This window comes from Pyxicephalus adspersus, chromosome Z, assembly GCF_032062135.1.
Source record: "Pyxicephalus adspersus chromosome Z, UCB_Pads_2.0, whole genome shotgun sequence".
Lineage (NCBI taxonomy): Eukaryota > Metazoa > Chordata > Amphibia > Anura > Pyxicephalidae > Pyxicephalus > Pyxicephalus adspersus.
The window spans coordinates 34,532,146-34,550,582 of NC_092871.1; the positions used below are offsets into that span (position 1 = coordinate 34,532,146).

Here is an 18,437-nt window from a genome sequence, read left to right on the forward strand (position 1 = left end):
TATATCCATACTAGTTAATAATGGAAAGCTATATAGGTATGTAATCCAATACATCATATATCAACTATCCAAATTTAAACTATTCTTATGTATCAGACTGAAAATGGGATTGCAACACTTCATGGACAATATTCATTTTAATATAACTAATTATCTTTGATGAAGTTGTAAATACTTTTGTGAACACTAAATGTGATTGTTTTTTTGAGGAAATCTTTTTTATCTTGTTTGGTTTTTAAAAAGGTACTCAATTCTGCCATCCACTTTTTATTTATTGTGTATATTTTCGATTACCTATACCTATGAATGACAGTTATTTATTAGTTATTAGTCTAGTTATCTTACATACACCAACTTTTATTGTTACTTTTTTAACCATTAAACTACATATGTCTCATTCATATCTTTGAGGAAGCCAAAGTGATGAAACACGTTGGTTAACGACGTTTTTTCAGTTTATCGGACTTAAATATTCATGGCTTAAATTTGGAGTAGATTTGTATAGCTTAACAGTTCCTACCCCAGGAAGTTTTTTGGGTGATGGACAAAGACATTGATGTATATATTATCTGTTTGTATAACTTTGATGGAATACAATTGACTATTAAATAGCCTTTACGCTTTTTTCCCTCTTTTCTTTATGACTTAATGTTATAACTTTATTTTAATGTTTTTACCAAATCAGTTATCATATATTTTTTACCCAGTGAATTATATTCATTTAGACAGGACAACATAAAATAAACATTCTGTATCTAGTAAACTTTTTATGCTTTCTTATTTATTGTGATAGTGAGAACACCAATTAGAATTAACTTTTGTGCAAATGTGAAATAGTATTTATACAAATACCCCCATAACAAAAGACCAAAAAAAGAACAGAAACCACAAAAAAAAAAAAAAAAAAAAAAAAAAAAAAAAAAAAAAAAAAAAAAAAAAAAAAAAAAAAAAACACTCATACAAGGGTAATACATGTAGAGACAAATGTTACTTTAGTACTAAAAGGCAGACGGGTAAAAGAAAAAGTGCAAATTATAGTATTGTGGCTTTCAGTTTAAGAACTGGAAACCAACAGTGCTTTTGTTATTCCGATAAAGAATTTGCACATGGAAATAATGTTGTGACTTATCAACTGGAATTCTACACTGTACCATGTTTGGTAACAGTGGTGAGGTAGAAATTCTGAGTTAGCATGTCTATTGGAACATGGGATCTAGAGTCATCAGCAGATGCAGGAGATTCACAAGCAACAAGTTTTAAATCTTAAATGATGGTTATTTAAGTAAAAAAAAAAACAAAAAAAAAAAAACAAAAACAAAAAAAAAAAACCAATAAGAACTTCAACTTAGTTCTTCATTGTAAAAAATTGAGATTCCTTCTAAATCCCACCCTTTCCACCAGTTTAGTCCAAAAAGTAAAAGTGCGTGTGACAACTATTTTGGGTATGCAGAAGCAGCATCATTTAAGGCTTGAAACTAGGAACACAGCCTGTAAGAGAAAGAAAAAAAATGTTTTATTATTCAACACTGAAAATGACTGTACTTGGTAATAAGGATTAACAATAACAATTTACTCATCAAACTGAATGTAAACAACGCCACATTCAATATGCAACCATAAATTAGAGAATATAACTGTCTATTGTATGTCCCTTTGTTCTAGACATAATAATTCAGTAAGCCAAGAGGTAATTACCTTGCTGCAACACTTGCCCTGACAGACATCTCATTGAAAATCAGAGGAGTGGGTGAAAATGGTTTTATGTACAAAAGAATTAGCTATATTTTTTGTGACATTTTAAACAAACCTGTGCTCACAAAGAAAATATATTGCACTTGAATGATATAAATACCTCAACAGGCCTAAACACCCAATTTCTTGTACAGTTGTGGACAAACTGTTTATGCCATTACAGCTATTTGAAAATTGCTTTATGCCTCCTAAAAAATGAAAATCAAGTGTCCATCTTTAGGAATGCATGCCTTTAGGAGTTCAAATAAAGTAAAGCAAGTCTTAAAACAGATATAGTATTACTTTTTCCACAAAGATAACCAAAAGTGACCTGGAAACACATACCCCTATAATGGGGAAATAGGAAAATTAAAATACCAACTCTTTGTCCTCATATGAAAAAGTGAAAATACAAAAGTACTGTGAATCAGAAGTGGTTTGGTTTTGGGGCTACTTTGCTGCATCTGGCATAGGGTGCCTTGAGCCAATGCAGGAAATAACACAAAGATCTTCAAGACATTTTCCATGAAACGTTATAAAGCTCTGTCCCAGTTGCAGTATCCTACCACAAAATATCGAACACACAGACACACATGAATGGCCTAACCAAAGCAGTGTACTACTCTAAATAGTCTGTTTTTAGCCCTATTTAAAAGGAGAAAACACTTTTATGTCTGACCCAGCAGGAGATGTTTACTCAGAAAGTGTGGGCTCATTCAGAGCTAAACAAATTGCTTGCTCTTAGTGACTGATTCTTAAAGATTTGCCAAAAATAAATGGGTTCGGGGGGTCCCATCATTTGTATGCATTACATTTTTATTACTTGAAATATTATCTAAGTCTGAACTACTTTATTCTAAAGTCTGAACCATGGAGCAACAATAGATGCCAATCTTTTCTTCCTTCATGGAAGGTCATCAACAAAATGAGTCCACATTTGTAAATATCATTTAGTCAAAATGAATCCTGGAATGCTTCTTTACATAGTAGGTTAGGTTGAAAAAAGACATAAGGCCATCAGGTTAAACCACTAGGGAAGTAAACATGTCCCAGATTTAAAACCCCATGGATAAAGTTGGTCCTTTTATTAGTTTAGTTGCACTCTCTCCAATTCCACAATGTCCTTTTTGTGAACTGGTGCCCAAAACTGGACTGCATATTCCAGATGTGGTCTGACCAATGCTTTGTACATCTCCAATTCCACAATGTCCTTTTTGTGAACTGGTGCCCAAAACTGGACTGCATATTCCAGATGTGGTCTGACCAATGCTTTGTACAGGGTCAGGGTTATGTCTTGATTTCTGCAGTCTATTCCTCTTGACACAAGAAAGTACTTTACTAGCTTTAGATATTGCAGCTTGGCATTGCATGCTGTTATTGTTAAAGTCTATGATTTACCAGAACCCCCCAGATCCTTTTCCATTTCTGACTCCCCCAAATGTATTCCCCCTAGACAGTATGAAGCATGCATGTTAGCCCCCGAGTGCATAACTTTACATTTATCTATAATAAATATAATTTTCCACTTGGCTGCCCAATTATATAGTACATCTAGTTCTGCTTGTAGATTATAGACATCCTGTATGGACCCAATTCCATTACATGGTTTGGTGTCATCAGCAAACAGAAATTGTACCAAAATGATATCAACTGCTATTCCACTGTCTACCTACTTCCTCATAAAAAGAGTACGTTTGTTTGACAACTTCGGTCTTTCTTGAAGCCATGCTGAGCATCACTTATATTATTTTTCAGCAGAAACTCCTCTATGTGGTTCTTTAAAAAAAACACTCTAGGACCTTTCCAACTATGATCGTTAAACTAATTGGTCTGTAGTTACCTGGTAATGACTTTACTCCCTTTTGTAAGATAGGAACCACATTGGCATTACGCTAATCCATTGGTAGCATGCCAGCGACTAAAGAGACTCCAAAAATTAGAAAAAAATGGCTCAGCTTTTTGAGGACATGTGGATGTAGTCCATCAGGTTTGGGTGCTTTGTCAACCTTAATTTTGCCCAACTGTTTCTCAATCATATCAGTTCGAGCCATTGTGACTCATTTAGGGCAGTGACATTGCTATTATAATTTGGACTTGAGCTCTACCATTTTCCTTTGTGTACATAGAGCTATAAAAAAAAAAAAAAGTGTTTAGTAAATCTGCCTTTATTCCCAGTTACCAACCCAGAAACATCCTTTAAGGGGCCTACATGCTCAGATCTGTTCTTTTTGCTATTAATATATTTAAAAAAAATTTGGGGGGTTTGCCTTATTTTCTTTTGCAATCTGTCTTTCATTTTGACGCTTTGCATATTTTATCTTTTTTACACCTTTTGTTATATTCTTTATCGTTTTCAAACGATAAAGGTGGTCTTTTTTTATTTTTGGAATACCATTTTCTTGTTCTTTATGGCTTTAACATCAGCTGTGGGCCACATAAGTTTAAGAGGCCAAAATTAAAACCTATTACCCATTGGAATATAAATTTCAGTTTGCTTTTGTAGAACAGACTTGAAACATTCCCATTTCTGTTCTGTGTTCTTTGAGGACAATATTGTCCCCCAGTCACAGAGAGCCCCCCTAATAGAAAATTTGCGCTCTTAAAAATTTTTTCTGTTCTGTCTTTCCTGTTTTTGCTCCTTGTTTACAGCTTATGTTAAATGAATTCCCAATTATCTGTAAAATATAATATTCATCCTGCTCTTTGTTGGCACTACTCCCTGCACTCCCCAGTCTGATAACTCATTGTCTCTCAGCTCTTTCACTCTCCTTATTTCTCTGTCTGTGCTCCTGTACCTTTTTACTTTATTGATTCTCTGGTGACATCTCACCCAACCCTGGTCCCCCCCTACAGCCTCTACTTTCCATACACTCTCAGTAAGACACTCCCTTCTCCTAACCTCATCCCCATTCACCCTACCCATAAGTCCTTAACCCCCTCTCTCTGGCAGTCTATGGAATGCCAGATCTGTTGACAACAAATTAATCTCCATACACAACCTTCTCCTTTCTAAGTCTCTTAACTTTCTGGCTCTCACTGAAACCTGGCTTTCCTCCTCTGACTCTGCTGCTGCTCTCTCCTATGGAGGCCTGCACTTTACACATACCCCCAGACCTGGCAACAAAGTAGGGGGTGGTGTGGGTCTCCTTCTCTCACCTAACTGTACATACAGAGTCCTTTCTACCCCACCTTCTCTCATTTTCACCCTCTCTCAGTCCACTCTGTCCGACTCTTTAGCCCCTTACCCCTCATTGTTGGTGTTGTCTACCGCCCCCCTGGCCCAGTGTCACAATTTGTGGATAACTCTGCATCCTGGCTCCCACACATTCTTTCCCATGACCTGCCCACCCTAATCCTTGGTGATTTTAATGCTGCAATGGATGAGCCCAACCTTCCCTCCTCAGCCAAACTGCTCTCCATTCCCTCCTCATTTGGACTCTCAACACATCATGGCCCAACACACATAGCCGGACACACATTAGACCTGGTTTTTTCTAAACTCTGCAACCTCACCCTCCTCGACAACTCACCATTCCCCCTCTCTGATCATAACCTTATCACTTTCAACCTATCAAACCCTTGCCCTCCCTTGCCACATCCCAGACTTGGTCAATGGCAGAGAGATATCCGTAACCTTAACCACAACCTTTTTTCAAACTGCCTTGCGTCCCTAACCCCCTCCCTCTCCAAAATCACCTCCCCAGATGAAGCTGCCACCATGTTAAACCACGCTCTGTCCCTGGCTTTGGATAATGTTGCTCCTGCCACCTTCTGCTACCCCCGCCCTGCCAACCCCCGCCCCTGGCTCAACAACCACACCAAACAGCTACAAAAGTCTGTTCGTGCAGCCGAGTGCAAGTGGAGGAAATCTGGCCTCAGCGCTGACTTCATGGACTACAAAGCCAAGCTTCAAAGCTTTAACACAGAGCTCACTGTCTCCAAACAAAATTATTTATCCGCAGTCATTTCCTCTCAAGCCTCCAACCCACACAACCTCTTCTCTACAATTGACTCCCTCCTAAACCCCACAACATCCTTCTCTGCCCAAGACATTGCCACCTACTTTAGAAATAAAATAGACAAAATCAAACATGATGTCTCTGCCCACCAAGCCACTCCAACCATACCCACCCCCTTCCACCTGTAAATCATCACTGGCCTCCCTCAGCCCTGTTACTGTGGACGAAGTCTTAACTCTTCTCTCATTTCTGTCTACTACATGTCCACTTGACCCAATTCCCTCTGATATACTCCGTGCCCATTCCTCCACCCTGGCCCCTGCCCTAACCGAACTATTCAACCTCTCCCTTTCTACTGGTAAATACCCCTCAGCTTTTAAACATGCCATAATTCTCCCTATCCCAAAGAAACCCTCACTGGACGCCTCCCTAACCTCCAACTACCGTCCTATCTCCCTTCTCCAATATGTCTCCAAACTTCTTGAACGCCTTGTCTACAAAAGACTCACCCATTACCTGAGCACCAACTCTCTCCTTGACCCCCTCCAGTCTGGTTTTAGAGCTGCCCACTCCACTGAAACAGCCCTTACTAAAGTGACCAATGACCTCAGAGCCAAGTCTCAAGGCAACTTTTCCCTGCTCCTTCTCCTTGATCTTTCCTCTGCTTTTGACACTGTTGATCACCCCCTTCTAATACAAATTATGCGCTCCATTGGTATCAGTGACACTGCTCTCTTGGTTTGCTTCCTATCTTTCTGACCGCTCCTTTCAAGTTTCTTTCAATGGTAACTCCTCCTCACCCACTCTCCTCCCTGTTGGTGTTCCCCAAGGGTCAGTCCTTGGACCAGTTCTCTTTTCTCTGTACACCTCCTCTCTCGGTAATCTCATATCCTCCTTTGGTTTACAGTACCATCTGTATGCTGATGACACTCAAATTTTTTCTGTCCACCCCTGACCCGTCTCCCTCAGTCCTAAATAAGGTCTCATGCTGCCTGTCAGCCATTTCATCATGGATGTCTGACCGATTCCTGAAACTCAACCTGGATAAAATGGAACTCATCATCATCCCCCCCTCAAATTCCAAATCCCCCCTGACATATCTAACTGTTAACACTGTTATTCGGCCCTCCCCTCAGGCACGTTGTCTTGGTGTCACCTTTGACTCAACCCTCTCATTTAGCCCCATATTCAGAACATTTCCAGGTCCTGTCACTTTCACCTACGCAACATCTCCAAAATCCGCCCCTACCTGTCCCCTGAGACCACCAAACTCCTTGTACATGCTCTTATCTCCCGTCTGGACTACTGTAATAACATCCTTCTCGCTGGTATTCCACTAACCGGAATCTCCCCTCTACAATCTATCATGAATACTGCAGTCAGACTCATCCATCCATCCCTCCGCTGCATCTCTTTGTAGTTCTCTCCATTGGCTTCCATTTCACCTTAGAATCAAATTTAAGCTCCTGTGCTTTGCCTTCAAATCCCTACACAGTTATTGTCCCACTTACATTTCTGACATGGTTAAAAAATACTCCCCCCGCCGTTCTCTCCACTCCTCCAATGACCTACTAATGACTTTCTCACTCATAACCTCATCACACGCACGGATACAAGACTTCTCTAGAGCTGCCCCGACTCTCTGGAATGGTCTTCCTCGTCCTATTCGGCTTGCTCCTACTTTCTGCTCATTTAAAAGAGCACTCAAACCCCATTTTTTCCCCAAACTTGCCTACCCGGCTTCTTCTGTCATTTGAAACCACCACTACATATCTCCCATCCTATTGTGTGTGCGCGCAATTCCCCCACCTACTAGATTGTAAGCTCTTCGGGGCAGGGTCCTCTCCTCCTGTATCACCATCTGTATTAGTCTGTCATTTGCAATCCCTATTTAATGTACAGCGCTGCACAATATGTTGGCGCTATATAAATCCTTTTTATTATTATTAACATGGGAAGCTCTTTATAGTTATCCAAAACCCTCCCCCAACTATCCCTTATCCACCCTCCACTAGTGGCTGACCCCTATCTGCCACTTTTTTTTTTTTTTTTTTTTTTTTTTTTTTAACTATCCCACACCTCTGTCCTAGTTTATCCCTCCACCATTCCCCTAAATCTTTCTTCTAGCACAGCAGACCCCTTTCAATTTGAGTGCAAATCTCTGGCATAAAGGTTGTACCCCAATGAAAAGTCAGCCCAGTGATTCAAAAACCCAAACCCTTCCCTATTATACCAAGTATTGATGAGCATTCCTGATAGTGAGCCTTACCCCTCCAAAACTCACTTTTTGCTTACTGCTATAATATGCACCTTTAACCTCGCTAGCAGTAACCCCAAGTGTGACTCGGGGTAGAAAAAAGTTGCTAAAAGCGGTAACCCAGAGTCACACTCGTGGTAGGTAAACCTATGGGAAGGTAAGTAAATAAAGCCTTACCTGATCGGCCGGCCTCCCCCATCGCTGCGATCTCTGTCTTCTTCCAGCATCTTCTGCACACGATGAGTCACTGGGGGAGTTCCCGGTGACGTTGGTGTATGTGTACATTGCCAGTGGGGCGGGAAACTCAAAATCCATTTATATTGCATTCAATACAAAATAACTGTATTAAAAGCAATACATTGGATTTAAATGTATAAAAGCAGTACATTGTTTTCAAGAACATTTATTTTATTCTCCACATCCCCTGCAGTGTATGTCTGCAGTGTCACTACCCTCCTCCCTTTTCTCCCCCTTCTTAGCTATGCCTTGTTTGGGTGCAAAAAAAAAAAATACATAGGATGGAATATAATCTTGGCAATCTTTAGTCTCTAATCAAAAGAAGTTCTTCTGCCTCATTCAATTGAAATATGCTAACGAAGTTAGCCCTGCATATATGAAAAGCAGCCTAACGCACTTCTTGATTAACTTCCCTGGCGGTACAATTAATGAGGCTTTTTAAATGAAAAAGTGGTACATTTAAAAATCCTCATTTTAATTTTCTTGCCCGGTCCCGCCTACCTGCCTAACGGTCCCGCCATTGAGACCAAGTCTCACAAGCAGATGCCCAGCCAGCATCTGCTTCTCCTAGCCTCACGTCCCCAACATGCCGGGGATGCGGACCCGGCATTGCAAGGTTACAAAGATGGAGGATAGCTGGAGGATGCTGCTGGAATGTGGGAATAAGGTAGGACTCTTAATCTCCCTGGAAATTCCACCCCGAGTGTGGCTCAAAAATACCGCCAGGAAGGGTAATAGAAATGATCATATGCAATATTACCATATATTCTTTCAGCTTTCTAAAAAATGAAAATTTTAAAAAAAAAATAAAAAAATAACTTCCATACATACCAATTACATTCTTACCCTCATATTGTCTGAGGAACAAAGTGAGCAGGTGGTGTTGCTGCAGCCAGGTAGCTTACTTGGTGAATATGACCAGGGTTTACTGTATTATGTATCCGAGGAGAACTGCTGTAAGGTGGGCTTATAGGATGCCATGGTCCTACATAATGATATGTAGGCATAAAAGGCACACATGGATCAAAATTAGATAAAGGAGGTTGGCTATATGGATCAGGCACAAACGGGTAATATACTGGTCCAGTTGGGGAAGGCAAAGAGTCCACATTAGGAAATGGTCCTGCAAGATACAAATATATATATATGTTACTAGGCGCAGGTTAAAGACTATTTGTCCACCTTATTATGCAAGAAATATAAGAGCAAGTGTAAAACAATCACAGTGTTTCATGCATCTGACATGGGGCAAAGCTCGGTCAATACACTATCACTAGAACATCAGCTTTGGGACCCAAGAAATTACAAGATTAACAAGACTAGGTGGACTTTATGGTTGTGCTCTATAAAGTTCTTGTCATATATGGTAACAGCCATGTTAGGCAGTGACGTAACAGAAGATTGAAACCTAACTGGTTGCTATGGGTTACTGAATCAACAATGTTCTACTTGAGCTAGGAAAGAATTACAGTTGCTTTGAACGGTTTAGCAAATTTCTAGAGGGCTTTTGCAAGCCACATTTATGAAAAGGTGACCTCACTTTTGTTTTTATAAAGTACTAATTACCATTTTTTTTACGGCTGCTCATCACTACTTTGAAAAAAATAAATGAAATATAATTGTGGAGGAACAAATGCTTTGATTGCTAATGTTAGCTGGTGATCTGAGAAAGTGATGAAAGTATATAGATCATTTTTTTAATACTAAATTTCATAGACGAAAGTAAAAGCAATCTTCGGACTGGAATGGATTCTACTAATACCTATTGTTTTTATCAGGTTCTATATTATTGAAAAACTTCAAAATGCTCATACACAAAATATAACATTTTAGGCAACCATAGGTTTGCTTTTCAATTAAAAAAGGAAACCGTGTCTATTATGGCCCACAGAAGCCTCACTTGGGTAAGTCGATGACTGAAAAAGCGGAATCTATATCTATAAATAGTAATTGTGCAGATACTGCACCAAAATAGACATTTATAATGATGCATGATACACAAAGCTAGTATATTATGGCCCATTAAACCTTTTCAATAATCTACTACATCTAAAGTACTTAAAAAATTAAATACAAGGCAATAAAATTATTGTACATACCACCTGTTTCCAGTGTATGTGGCCTGTTTTCATTGCATACTGTAAGCACAGATTGGTCAACTACAGGAACTGGTTCTGGAAAGCTCTGATATGGCTCAACATGTGGTGGAGTTGGGACAGACTGAACATAGACCATGTTATGCCACAAGTTCTGATGATAAAACTAGGAATCAAACAAGCAGGAAGTTTACTTTAAAAGCCTTAGATTATGGTTTAAATGATTGATACACATACACATTAAAGCTACATGGTCCCATACAAAAATGTAATAAATTAATTTTCATGCTCACTACCTGATCAGTGACACCCAATCAATATCTACATCTTCCCCCAAAGTAATGCCTTTGCAAAAATACAAAACCTATTCAAGTGCCAGTTTTGAGGCACGGAAGATGGTTATTCAAGCAACAAAGTACAAACTTAATTAAAAGGGGGAAGCAAAAAGATGTGACTAGAGTGACAGTATTTGGAAGAATGTATTGTAACTGAAAACAGTGAATCAGATAATACAAAGGCACTGTGGTAGGAAGCACAATATGCTTCCTGCTAAAAAGTTTCTGAATGATCCTTTAGAATCTAACAGTATTTAAAAAAATAGGAACAGGTAGTTCCTGAGTTAAGGACATCTGACATACTGACGACTCCTAGATAGGAATGGGGCTTCCCTGCTCGGATAATGTATCTGTTCCAACAAACATACAGTCCCCATTTTGTAGTGTTGGGTTGTCCTTATATTTGACCTGAATATGGCTGTTCGAATTCAGATAGACCCAACCTGAAAAACACGGGATTCAACGGCGCAAATTCGTGTGTAAAAAAATGTGTTCAAAAAATTAAAAAATATTGCTAAAGTAATTTATTGAATGTGTGTGATTAGTTTAACCAACTTTTTTTTTTTTTTTTTTTTTTTTTTTTTTTTACAGGTTATCCCACAATGACAGGAAGATTCCCACGGCTGCATAGCCAAGGGAAACCTCCTGTCATTGTGGGATCCCCAGGAACTAGAGGTTAGTTCTCAATGAATGCAGCCGCATTCATTGAAAACAATGCTCCATCTCCGGCACTAGAGGGTAAATGGGGACAAGTTTCCCAATTCAAAACCTCTAGTGCTCCGATTGGCTGAGGAAAGCTTTCCTCAGCCAATTAGGGAGCACTATCCCTATTCCTGGATAGTTTCTCTATCCAGGAACACAGGACTCCTGTGTTCTTGGATAGAGAAACTAGCCAAAAACACATACAACTAGTAAAGGGCTGCAAGAGCATTCAGGGGAGCAGAGCTGTCAGCTCTGCTACCCTGACTGCTCTTGCAGTTCTTCACAGTCCCAAAAAATAACCCAAATTTTCCCAACATTAAAGTCAAAGTCAATCAATTCGGCATTCAATCAACCAAACAATATCCCCCTATTGGATCAAATAGCTGTCGAATCCAATAGTGAGATATTCGACCAACACTTCTATTTTGTATGTAACCCTTAATAGGAGTTTTGTTCTCCTAAACTATCCCACGCTTCACAGTATTATACCGTAAGCAGCTATAAATATAACAGGGGTTCCCTGAAATTTAAAATTTGTTTTAAATTGCGTGAAATGTGTTGAGCACAAAGGTCTTACAAGAAAGTAACGTTTTTAGAATCCTTTGTAATAATTTTTTAGATACTGATGGGTTATAATTGAAATTTTATAGTCCCTGTAGAGGTATGCTTATTATAAACAATATATCATTTTGCTTTACTTTTTAAAAAGCAGAAATAGCATGCAGACAATTTTTCAAGCCAGTTATACCTGCATATATACTTACTTGCAATCCGAGGTTAAAGTAATACTGCAGTACTTTTGTGTCTAACAGAGGAACAAAAAGGGGTTTAAGTTTGTTAAAAAAAAAAAAAAAAAAAAAAAAAAAAAAAAAAAAAAAGAGGACGGTGCGGAAAACCTGGTGCGTCTTATAGTCCGGAGCGTCTAATGGTCCGAAAAATACGGTACCTTCAATCCAGCAGCGCAGTTGATCGGTCCAGAGGCGTCCCGGCATCTGTCTCTGAACTGGCGCGCCAGGCGTCGCCATCCTAGCTCTTTCTTCCGGGGTTCCTATTCCTACGTCACCCAACACAGGCGGGTGACTTAGGTTGGAAAAACTTGCCGATCTCGCTGCGCATGCATGAGATTGGCAAATTTTTCTTTTCTCACAAAAAGGCTCCATACTTGGGCATGCGCAGAAGCACCCAGCAGCCTGATGGGATCCTGGGAGGCTTTGCACTCCCATTCATTCTCGATTTCCTAGGCTATTTTTTTTTTTTTTTTTTTTAAAAAGGGTGTTGCAGATAAACAGAAATTTTACCTTACATAAAAGAGTCGTCTACTCTTTTTTGTAAAGTGAAATTTCTGAGTTTAGGTTTAATAAAGAAATTGAATTACTTAACAGAACCGCTTATTAACTGATATATATATATTACACATACATACATACACATATACATACACACACGGATTTAATCCTTTTAAAAAATTTACAGCTGTCCCTACTTACCTCTTGGCAGATCATTACCATTAGGGTCAATAGAATAAGGAGGAGGTGGAAGAGGAATTGTGCATTCTCCCATTTCGCCAGACCCAGGATGAGCTGTTCAAAATAGAAAAACGCATTGCAAGTGTCATTATCACATATTAGGTTATTGAAAGTAAATATTTACTGGCTTATGTACAGTTAACATCATTCTCCAGTAGGAATGTATTTCCATCACCCACAAATTGAAGAGGACATAAAAAGTATTTTCCAACATACCAGGGGGTGCTGAGAAGTTCCTGGCTTTGCCCCCTTCCAGATGAAATTGAAAAATGTGGGGGCATATGACAGCCTAATAACCTAGTATGTAACTGAAAATTTCCGGTCTTTGCGATTAAAACTTTTTTTTATTTTAGAGATAAGCTGTGAGGCACAAGCAAGTTTCACGTCCTTTGAGTTACAGGCCGTCATGAAGTTTTTGTTTCTCCAGGGAGTGTCAGCAAAGGACATTCACACTGAGATGTCACAAACACTGGGGGTGAAGTGTCCTTCCTACAGCACTGTCAAAACCTGGATATCTCTTTTCAAGACTGGGCATTTCACTGTTGGAAGATTAGCCTTGCAGTGGGCCCCACAATCTCAACTGACCCAGGCACCTGCGATGCAGTCCATGAGCAGATCATAGAGGACCAGCAAATATCCGCAAAAAAAAAAAAAAAAAAAAAAAAAAAAAAAAAGGAAAGCCCAGATACTCGACATCGTTTGTTATCACCACTATCCTAGACATGCCACAAGCTTTCAGCGAAGTAGGTGCCGAAATATTTTAACAGTGATCAGAAGAAGGAACAAGATCAGAAGCATTCAAAGCTGTTTTGGCCCATTTTGAAGCTGCATAGGACTTTTTGGCTTGGTTAGGGACGATGAAATCTGGCTCCACAGCTATGATCCTGATACCAAGAGACAGTCAAAGGAATGGCGCCACAGCAGGTCCCTGTGGCGGAAGTTCCGAACCTAGGAAAAGCTAAAAAAGTAATGGCGTCTGTTTTCTGGGACAAAGGCGGTATTCTGTTGGTGGACTACCTACCTTAGGGCTCTAAGTATCACCAAACAGTATTATGCTAACCTTCTGGACCAGCTGAAGGAGGCAATTAAGACAAAACGCCGTGGAAAGTTGACCAAAGGGATACACCTGAAGGGGCAACGTTTTGAGGACATTTCTGACGTCAAAGATGCTGCTGAGAGCTGGTTTGCGGCCCAACCAAAGGACTTTTATTTGATTGGTCTAGAAAAGCTGCAACTACACTGTACCAAGTGCATCAGTCTCAGGGGGGAATATGTTAAATAAATGTGTTATTTCATAACTCTGGCTCTCTTCTTTCTAGGCAAGGCGAGAATTTTCTCAGCACCCCCTCGTATTGTTCTAATATTTTTATCAAAAAGGCACCACCTTCTTTTTCCAGCAAATTAGCCAAAGTGTTTGAAAAACAGTACATGTATAATATGGCACATTCCACAAACTTTGTAAAACAGTCTTTTAGCCATGTCCATTAACCTCCCTGGCGGTGTAATTATGTCAGTTTTATGTTAAAAGCAGTACATTGTTTTGCATGGAAATTTTTTGTTTAATTTTGTAGGCCTGTAATTCTTAGGAATAACTCCTGGGTATGAAAGTTTGAAACACAAATCACCTACTCTCCTTTTCTACTCTTGTAAAATGTTAAACCAGAATAGATTTTAATTATAGGATTTAGGACTAAAAAAAATGTAAACAAAATTTAGTAGTGAAATTAACGAAGTGATTCTTTGCATGAAAAAAAAAAAAAAAAAAAAAAAAAAACCTTTTGAAAACATATCTAATATTCTTTAAATAGTTTAAACCGCAGAAACTTCTACAAGAGCACCACCTAATGTCTAAATGTACATACACCAATTTCCTTACTCTATCAACGAAATGGATCCATTCTAGTGTCATTTGACAATTAAAAGCTCATTTACACCAAATGGGATCCCATACAATTTGCAAAATGTATCAACAGTTACCATTAAAAAAAAAATTAATGAAGCCCGTTTTAACCACAGCATTTGAAAACCATCTATCATACTGCATTTGTGCAATGTCCTCTGTTTCCCCTCACAAGAAGAGAACAAAAAAATGTTTCCATTTTATCCAGTGGGAAGAATCAATGTCATATCTTGCATCAAACTGAAAATGAAGTTAAAATGCTGTCCAACATTTTGAAGCATTTTCTGTGGATTGTTTTGTCTTATCAAAAGAACTTTCACCAGCTGTGCTGGATTTAGCTCATCATTAAAGCAGCAACTTTCTACACAACTAAAATGCAAAATTAAAAAAATAGGATTAAACACAATCTTTGTAGAGTAAAAGTTGTATAGTAGACCTTTACTCACATTCTAAAAAATAATTTCATCTAATACCTCACTTCAGAAAACTTGTTTTCACCAAAAAAATTTACCTGGTCTTCCAGTGGGAGGTTGAGACATAATCATTGGCTGTACAGCAGTCTGTGGCAGAACAGTGGATGTTACAGTGGATGGAATAACCACAGAATGACTTGAAGAGATTACAGTTGCTGGTGCAGCATTTACACAAGATGTAGATATTACAGATGTTACCTAAAACAAAAGAGTAAAAGCTTGGTGGGGCCTGAAGGCAAATATTTGTCAAACCTTACCTGGAAACCTGATATACTCTATTCCCCTCTCCCCAAGACTTGCAAATGGGTAAGAACCCTACCAATTTACCAAGAAAACATGGGGAAGGAATAGAATACAAGTCAAATTTTTGATGTAGCAACTGCCATAGGTGTATAGAAGTTGAGAATAAAAGGGCAGGCCGAGCTAAGATACTGGGGTATTCTGACCAAAATCGAATGCATGCCAGCATTGACAGAAGCCAATTGCACATACAACTAGCAAACATCTAATTATGTCTGAAATCAAAACTGTATTCAATGTATACCATTTAGTTAGAACTCATCAAATGCAACAAGTTTGGTGGATTTGGGAGATTACAACTGCACCAGAGGAGTAACCAGGTCTACAAAACCTTCTTATTATATTCTTAACTTTGAAAAAAAAAAAAAATCTAAAGAGGATTCTTTCTTACACATATTTCAATAACAGTCGTTTTCTAAAAATCTGGATCACTCGCCATGGATGACCTGTAGACTTTGGCTGTCTCTTCCATCTCCTAATGTGGAGATGGATCTGTGGCAGCATTATCAATTGGTGCACCGCTCTATATTCTCTTTGTTGTGGATAGTTGTAAATATATTTTGTAGTTATCAGGCAAGAACTCAGAATTTTAATTTTACTTTCCAGGTGTCGGACTGATCCCAACTTCTACAGCATGATGGCACTGGCAGACTAAAGCACATAAATAAAGTTGATTCATAACAAACAATGGTCTGCCAGCCTACTAAATCCAGGCATTGTCTCGTCTTTCAGGCCAAGACTGAACCAGAGCCCTGATGGAGTGTGCTGTAACTTTTCTTTATTAGGATAATAGTGGGAAAAATTTGGTCAACTGCAGTAGCTTGTCAAAGCTTTTATCACTGCCACCCCAAACACATTGAAAGAAAACCAATGAAGTGGTACAAGCCAAGATGCCCACCAATGACAACCTTCCTCAGGAAGACCATGCTTGTCTGTTGAGCACAACTTGCCAGATCTCCTCAGTGAGGAATCCCATTTGCTTGACCAAGTCAAATTGGAAAACTACACAGAAAAAAACCCCATAAAAACACTTAATTGCTTTGGCTGTATGCTCAACTTCTCCCAACCTACCCGTTAAAGCAGCTCAGTGGCCATAAAATTCAAAACCATCTTTTCCATTGATTCCTCAAAGAAATGGAAGTCATCTAGTTATGAGATAACTAGGGGCCAAATACATCCATTGCCATGTACTTGAGTAACACGTTTTCTGAATAGTAGTTGGCAATGTATCATTCCATCAGCTCTTTGATAGTCAAGCTGCCATTATCCAGCAGCACCAGGTAGATAATTCTGTATTTCTTCTGGCTTTAAAGATTGATGCATGTTTTTCATAGACGTACAAAGTGAAGCACTTATTGTGTTTCATGTGGGCAGGCATATTGTATGCTTTTTTTTGGTGTGATCTCATTGAAAATGGTAAGCCCTAAAATAAAAAAATGCTGATCTCAAAACAATGCAGGATGGTATACCTAGATGTTTTTCTTGTTTCAAGAGCTATTGTAAAATTAAAAGTATTCCTAATATATTTAAAAGCCTCCTTACCTTCATTTTTGATGGTTCAAATGGGTTAGTTGTCAGGACAGGTTTTAAAAAAAGGGGACACAGGCAGCATAAACATACAAATCTGCCCCTCACAAAATTTATCTTACAAATGGAAGAACATAGCAAGCCTTTTTGGTTACAAATGTATATTTACCTACCTGTTCTGAATACTTATATGGAGTTATATCATCTTGAGAAGGTACAGCCTGGGTCATATCATCCTGAAGTGACTGAAGGAAGTAAAAAATATATTTATAATAAATAAAATAATATTAACATCAGTTTTAACAACATTTTTAATTTGTGCAGTTTCATATATGTCAACCATTTCATAGTATATATATATATATATATATATATATATATATATTTTACACACACACACACACATATATACATACAGAGGTTTTAGTTATTTTTTGCTTGTAAAATAACGTGACAGTGAGAAAAGTGCAAAGGAATCTCCTTAATACATGTTTACAATCAAAACTCTAAACTGAAATCAAGAACCAGGGGGAAACCAGGTAACGGAAAATATGAATCCTTTTTAGGAGATTCAAACAAGTTCATATGTATCAGAGAAAGACAATGCAGTAAGTAAAAATTGTTAGCCAAGAGTTGTGAGGTGCCAATTTAGTCATGGAAATATGAAAAAAACCAATGAGAGAAGCAATATCAAAAACATTCTTTTTAAAATTCAGATTTAAAAAAGAACCACTGAAGTGAAATAGCTTGCACAGGCTACAGAAGTCTGTACATAATATTCCCCTTCTGTTGAACAGCCTGGGAGACACAAGCCTTGAAGTATTTTAGAATGTAAATTGTCTTTTGTTAGCCAGCAAAACCATTCAACACAGGTAAAGGCCAATAGTAAAGCACAGTCAAAAAGGAATTGGTTCAAGCTCTCGATCACTAGAGATGGCCAAATTTTGCACTCTAGGAAGCCTCTTGCTATTCCAAGCCACCTATATTTTTTATAATTTTACATTTCAACTCAGGTACACTAAGAATTCATTGAAGAAACACAAACATTATGTGACCCACAAAACAAAAAAAAAAGTATTTCTGGGTTGGGATTTTAATTTTCATTTGTTTGCAAAATTGTTTAGGCACAGAAGACACAATTAAGTGATCATGAAATGGATACCAAATTCTGAGTGGATTCCGTCACACTATACAACGAAGAGCTCTCAAATGCACCGTCTAGAAATAAACAAAAGAAGCATTAACAAGACACAATGTACTTCAATGAAAATGGTTCAAACTAAATATATATCTCAGTACAGAAGGATTACAATAAGTGACTTTTTAGGAAACTAAATCAGCTACAGCCATAAGGGAGCAGGCAGGTATAATCCTATCTGGTACGATTTGCAGCT

The 18,437-nt window shown here is 38.4% G+C and overlaps 1 protein-coding gene across 1 annotated transcript in view; it reads right to left on the reverse strand.

Annotated features, from left to right (window-relative positions):
* Nucleotides 1–1,351: 1,351 nt before the first annotated feature.
* Nucleotides 1,352–18,437, reverse strand: part of ALG13 (ALG13 UDP-N-acetylglucosaminyltransferase subunit) — a 58,006-nt gene continuing 40,920 nt past the window's right edge. The window contains exons 24-31 of the mRNA XM_072431520.1: nucleotides 18,206–18,261; nucleotides 17,217–17,288; nucleotides 15,255–15,414; nucleotides 12,805–12,897; nucleotides 12,082–12,122; nucleotides 10,284–10,446; nucleotides 9,031–9,307; nucleotides 1,352–1,488 (exon numbers count right to left, since the gene is read on the reverse strand). Coding sequence (XP_072287621.1) covers nucleotides 9,033–9,307; nucleotides 10,284–10,446; nucleotides 12,082–12,122; nucleotides 12,805–12,897; nucleotides 15,255–15,414; nucleotides 17,217–17,288; nucleotides 18,206–18,261 — 860 coding nt within the window. The 3' untranslated portion in view covers nucleotides 1,352–1,488; nucleotides 9,031–9,032. The remainder of the gene's footprint in view (nucleotides 1,489–9,030; nucleotides 9,308–10,283; nucleotides 10,447–12,081; nucleotides 12,123–12,804; nucleotides 12,898–15,254; nucleotides 15,415–17,216; nucleotides 17,289–18,205; nucleotides 18,262–18,437) is intronic.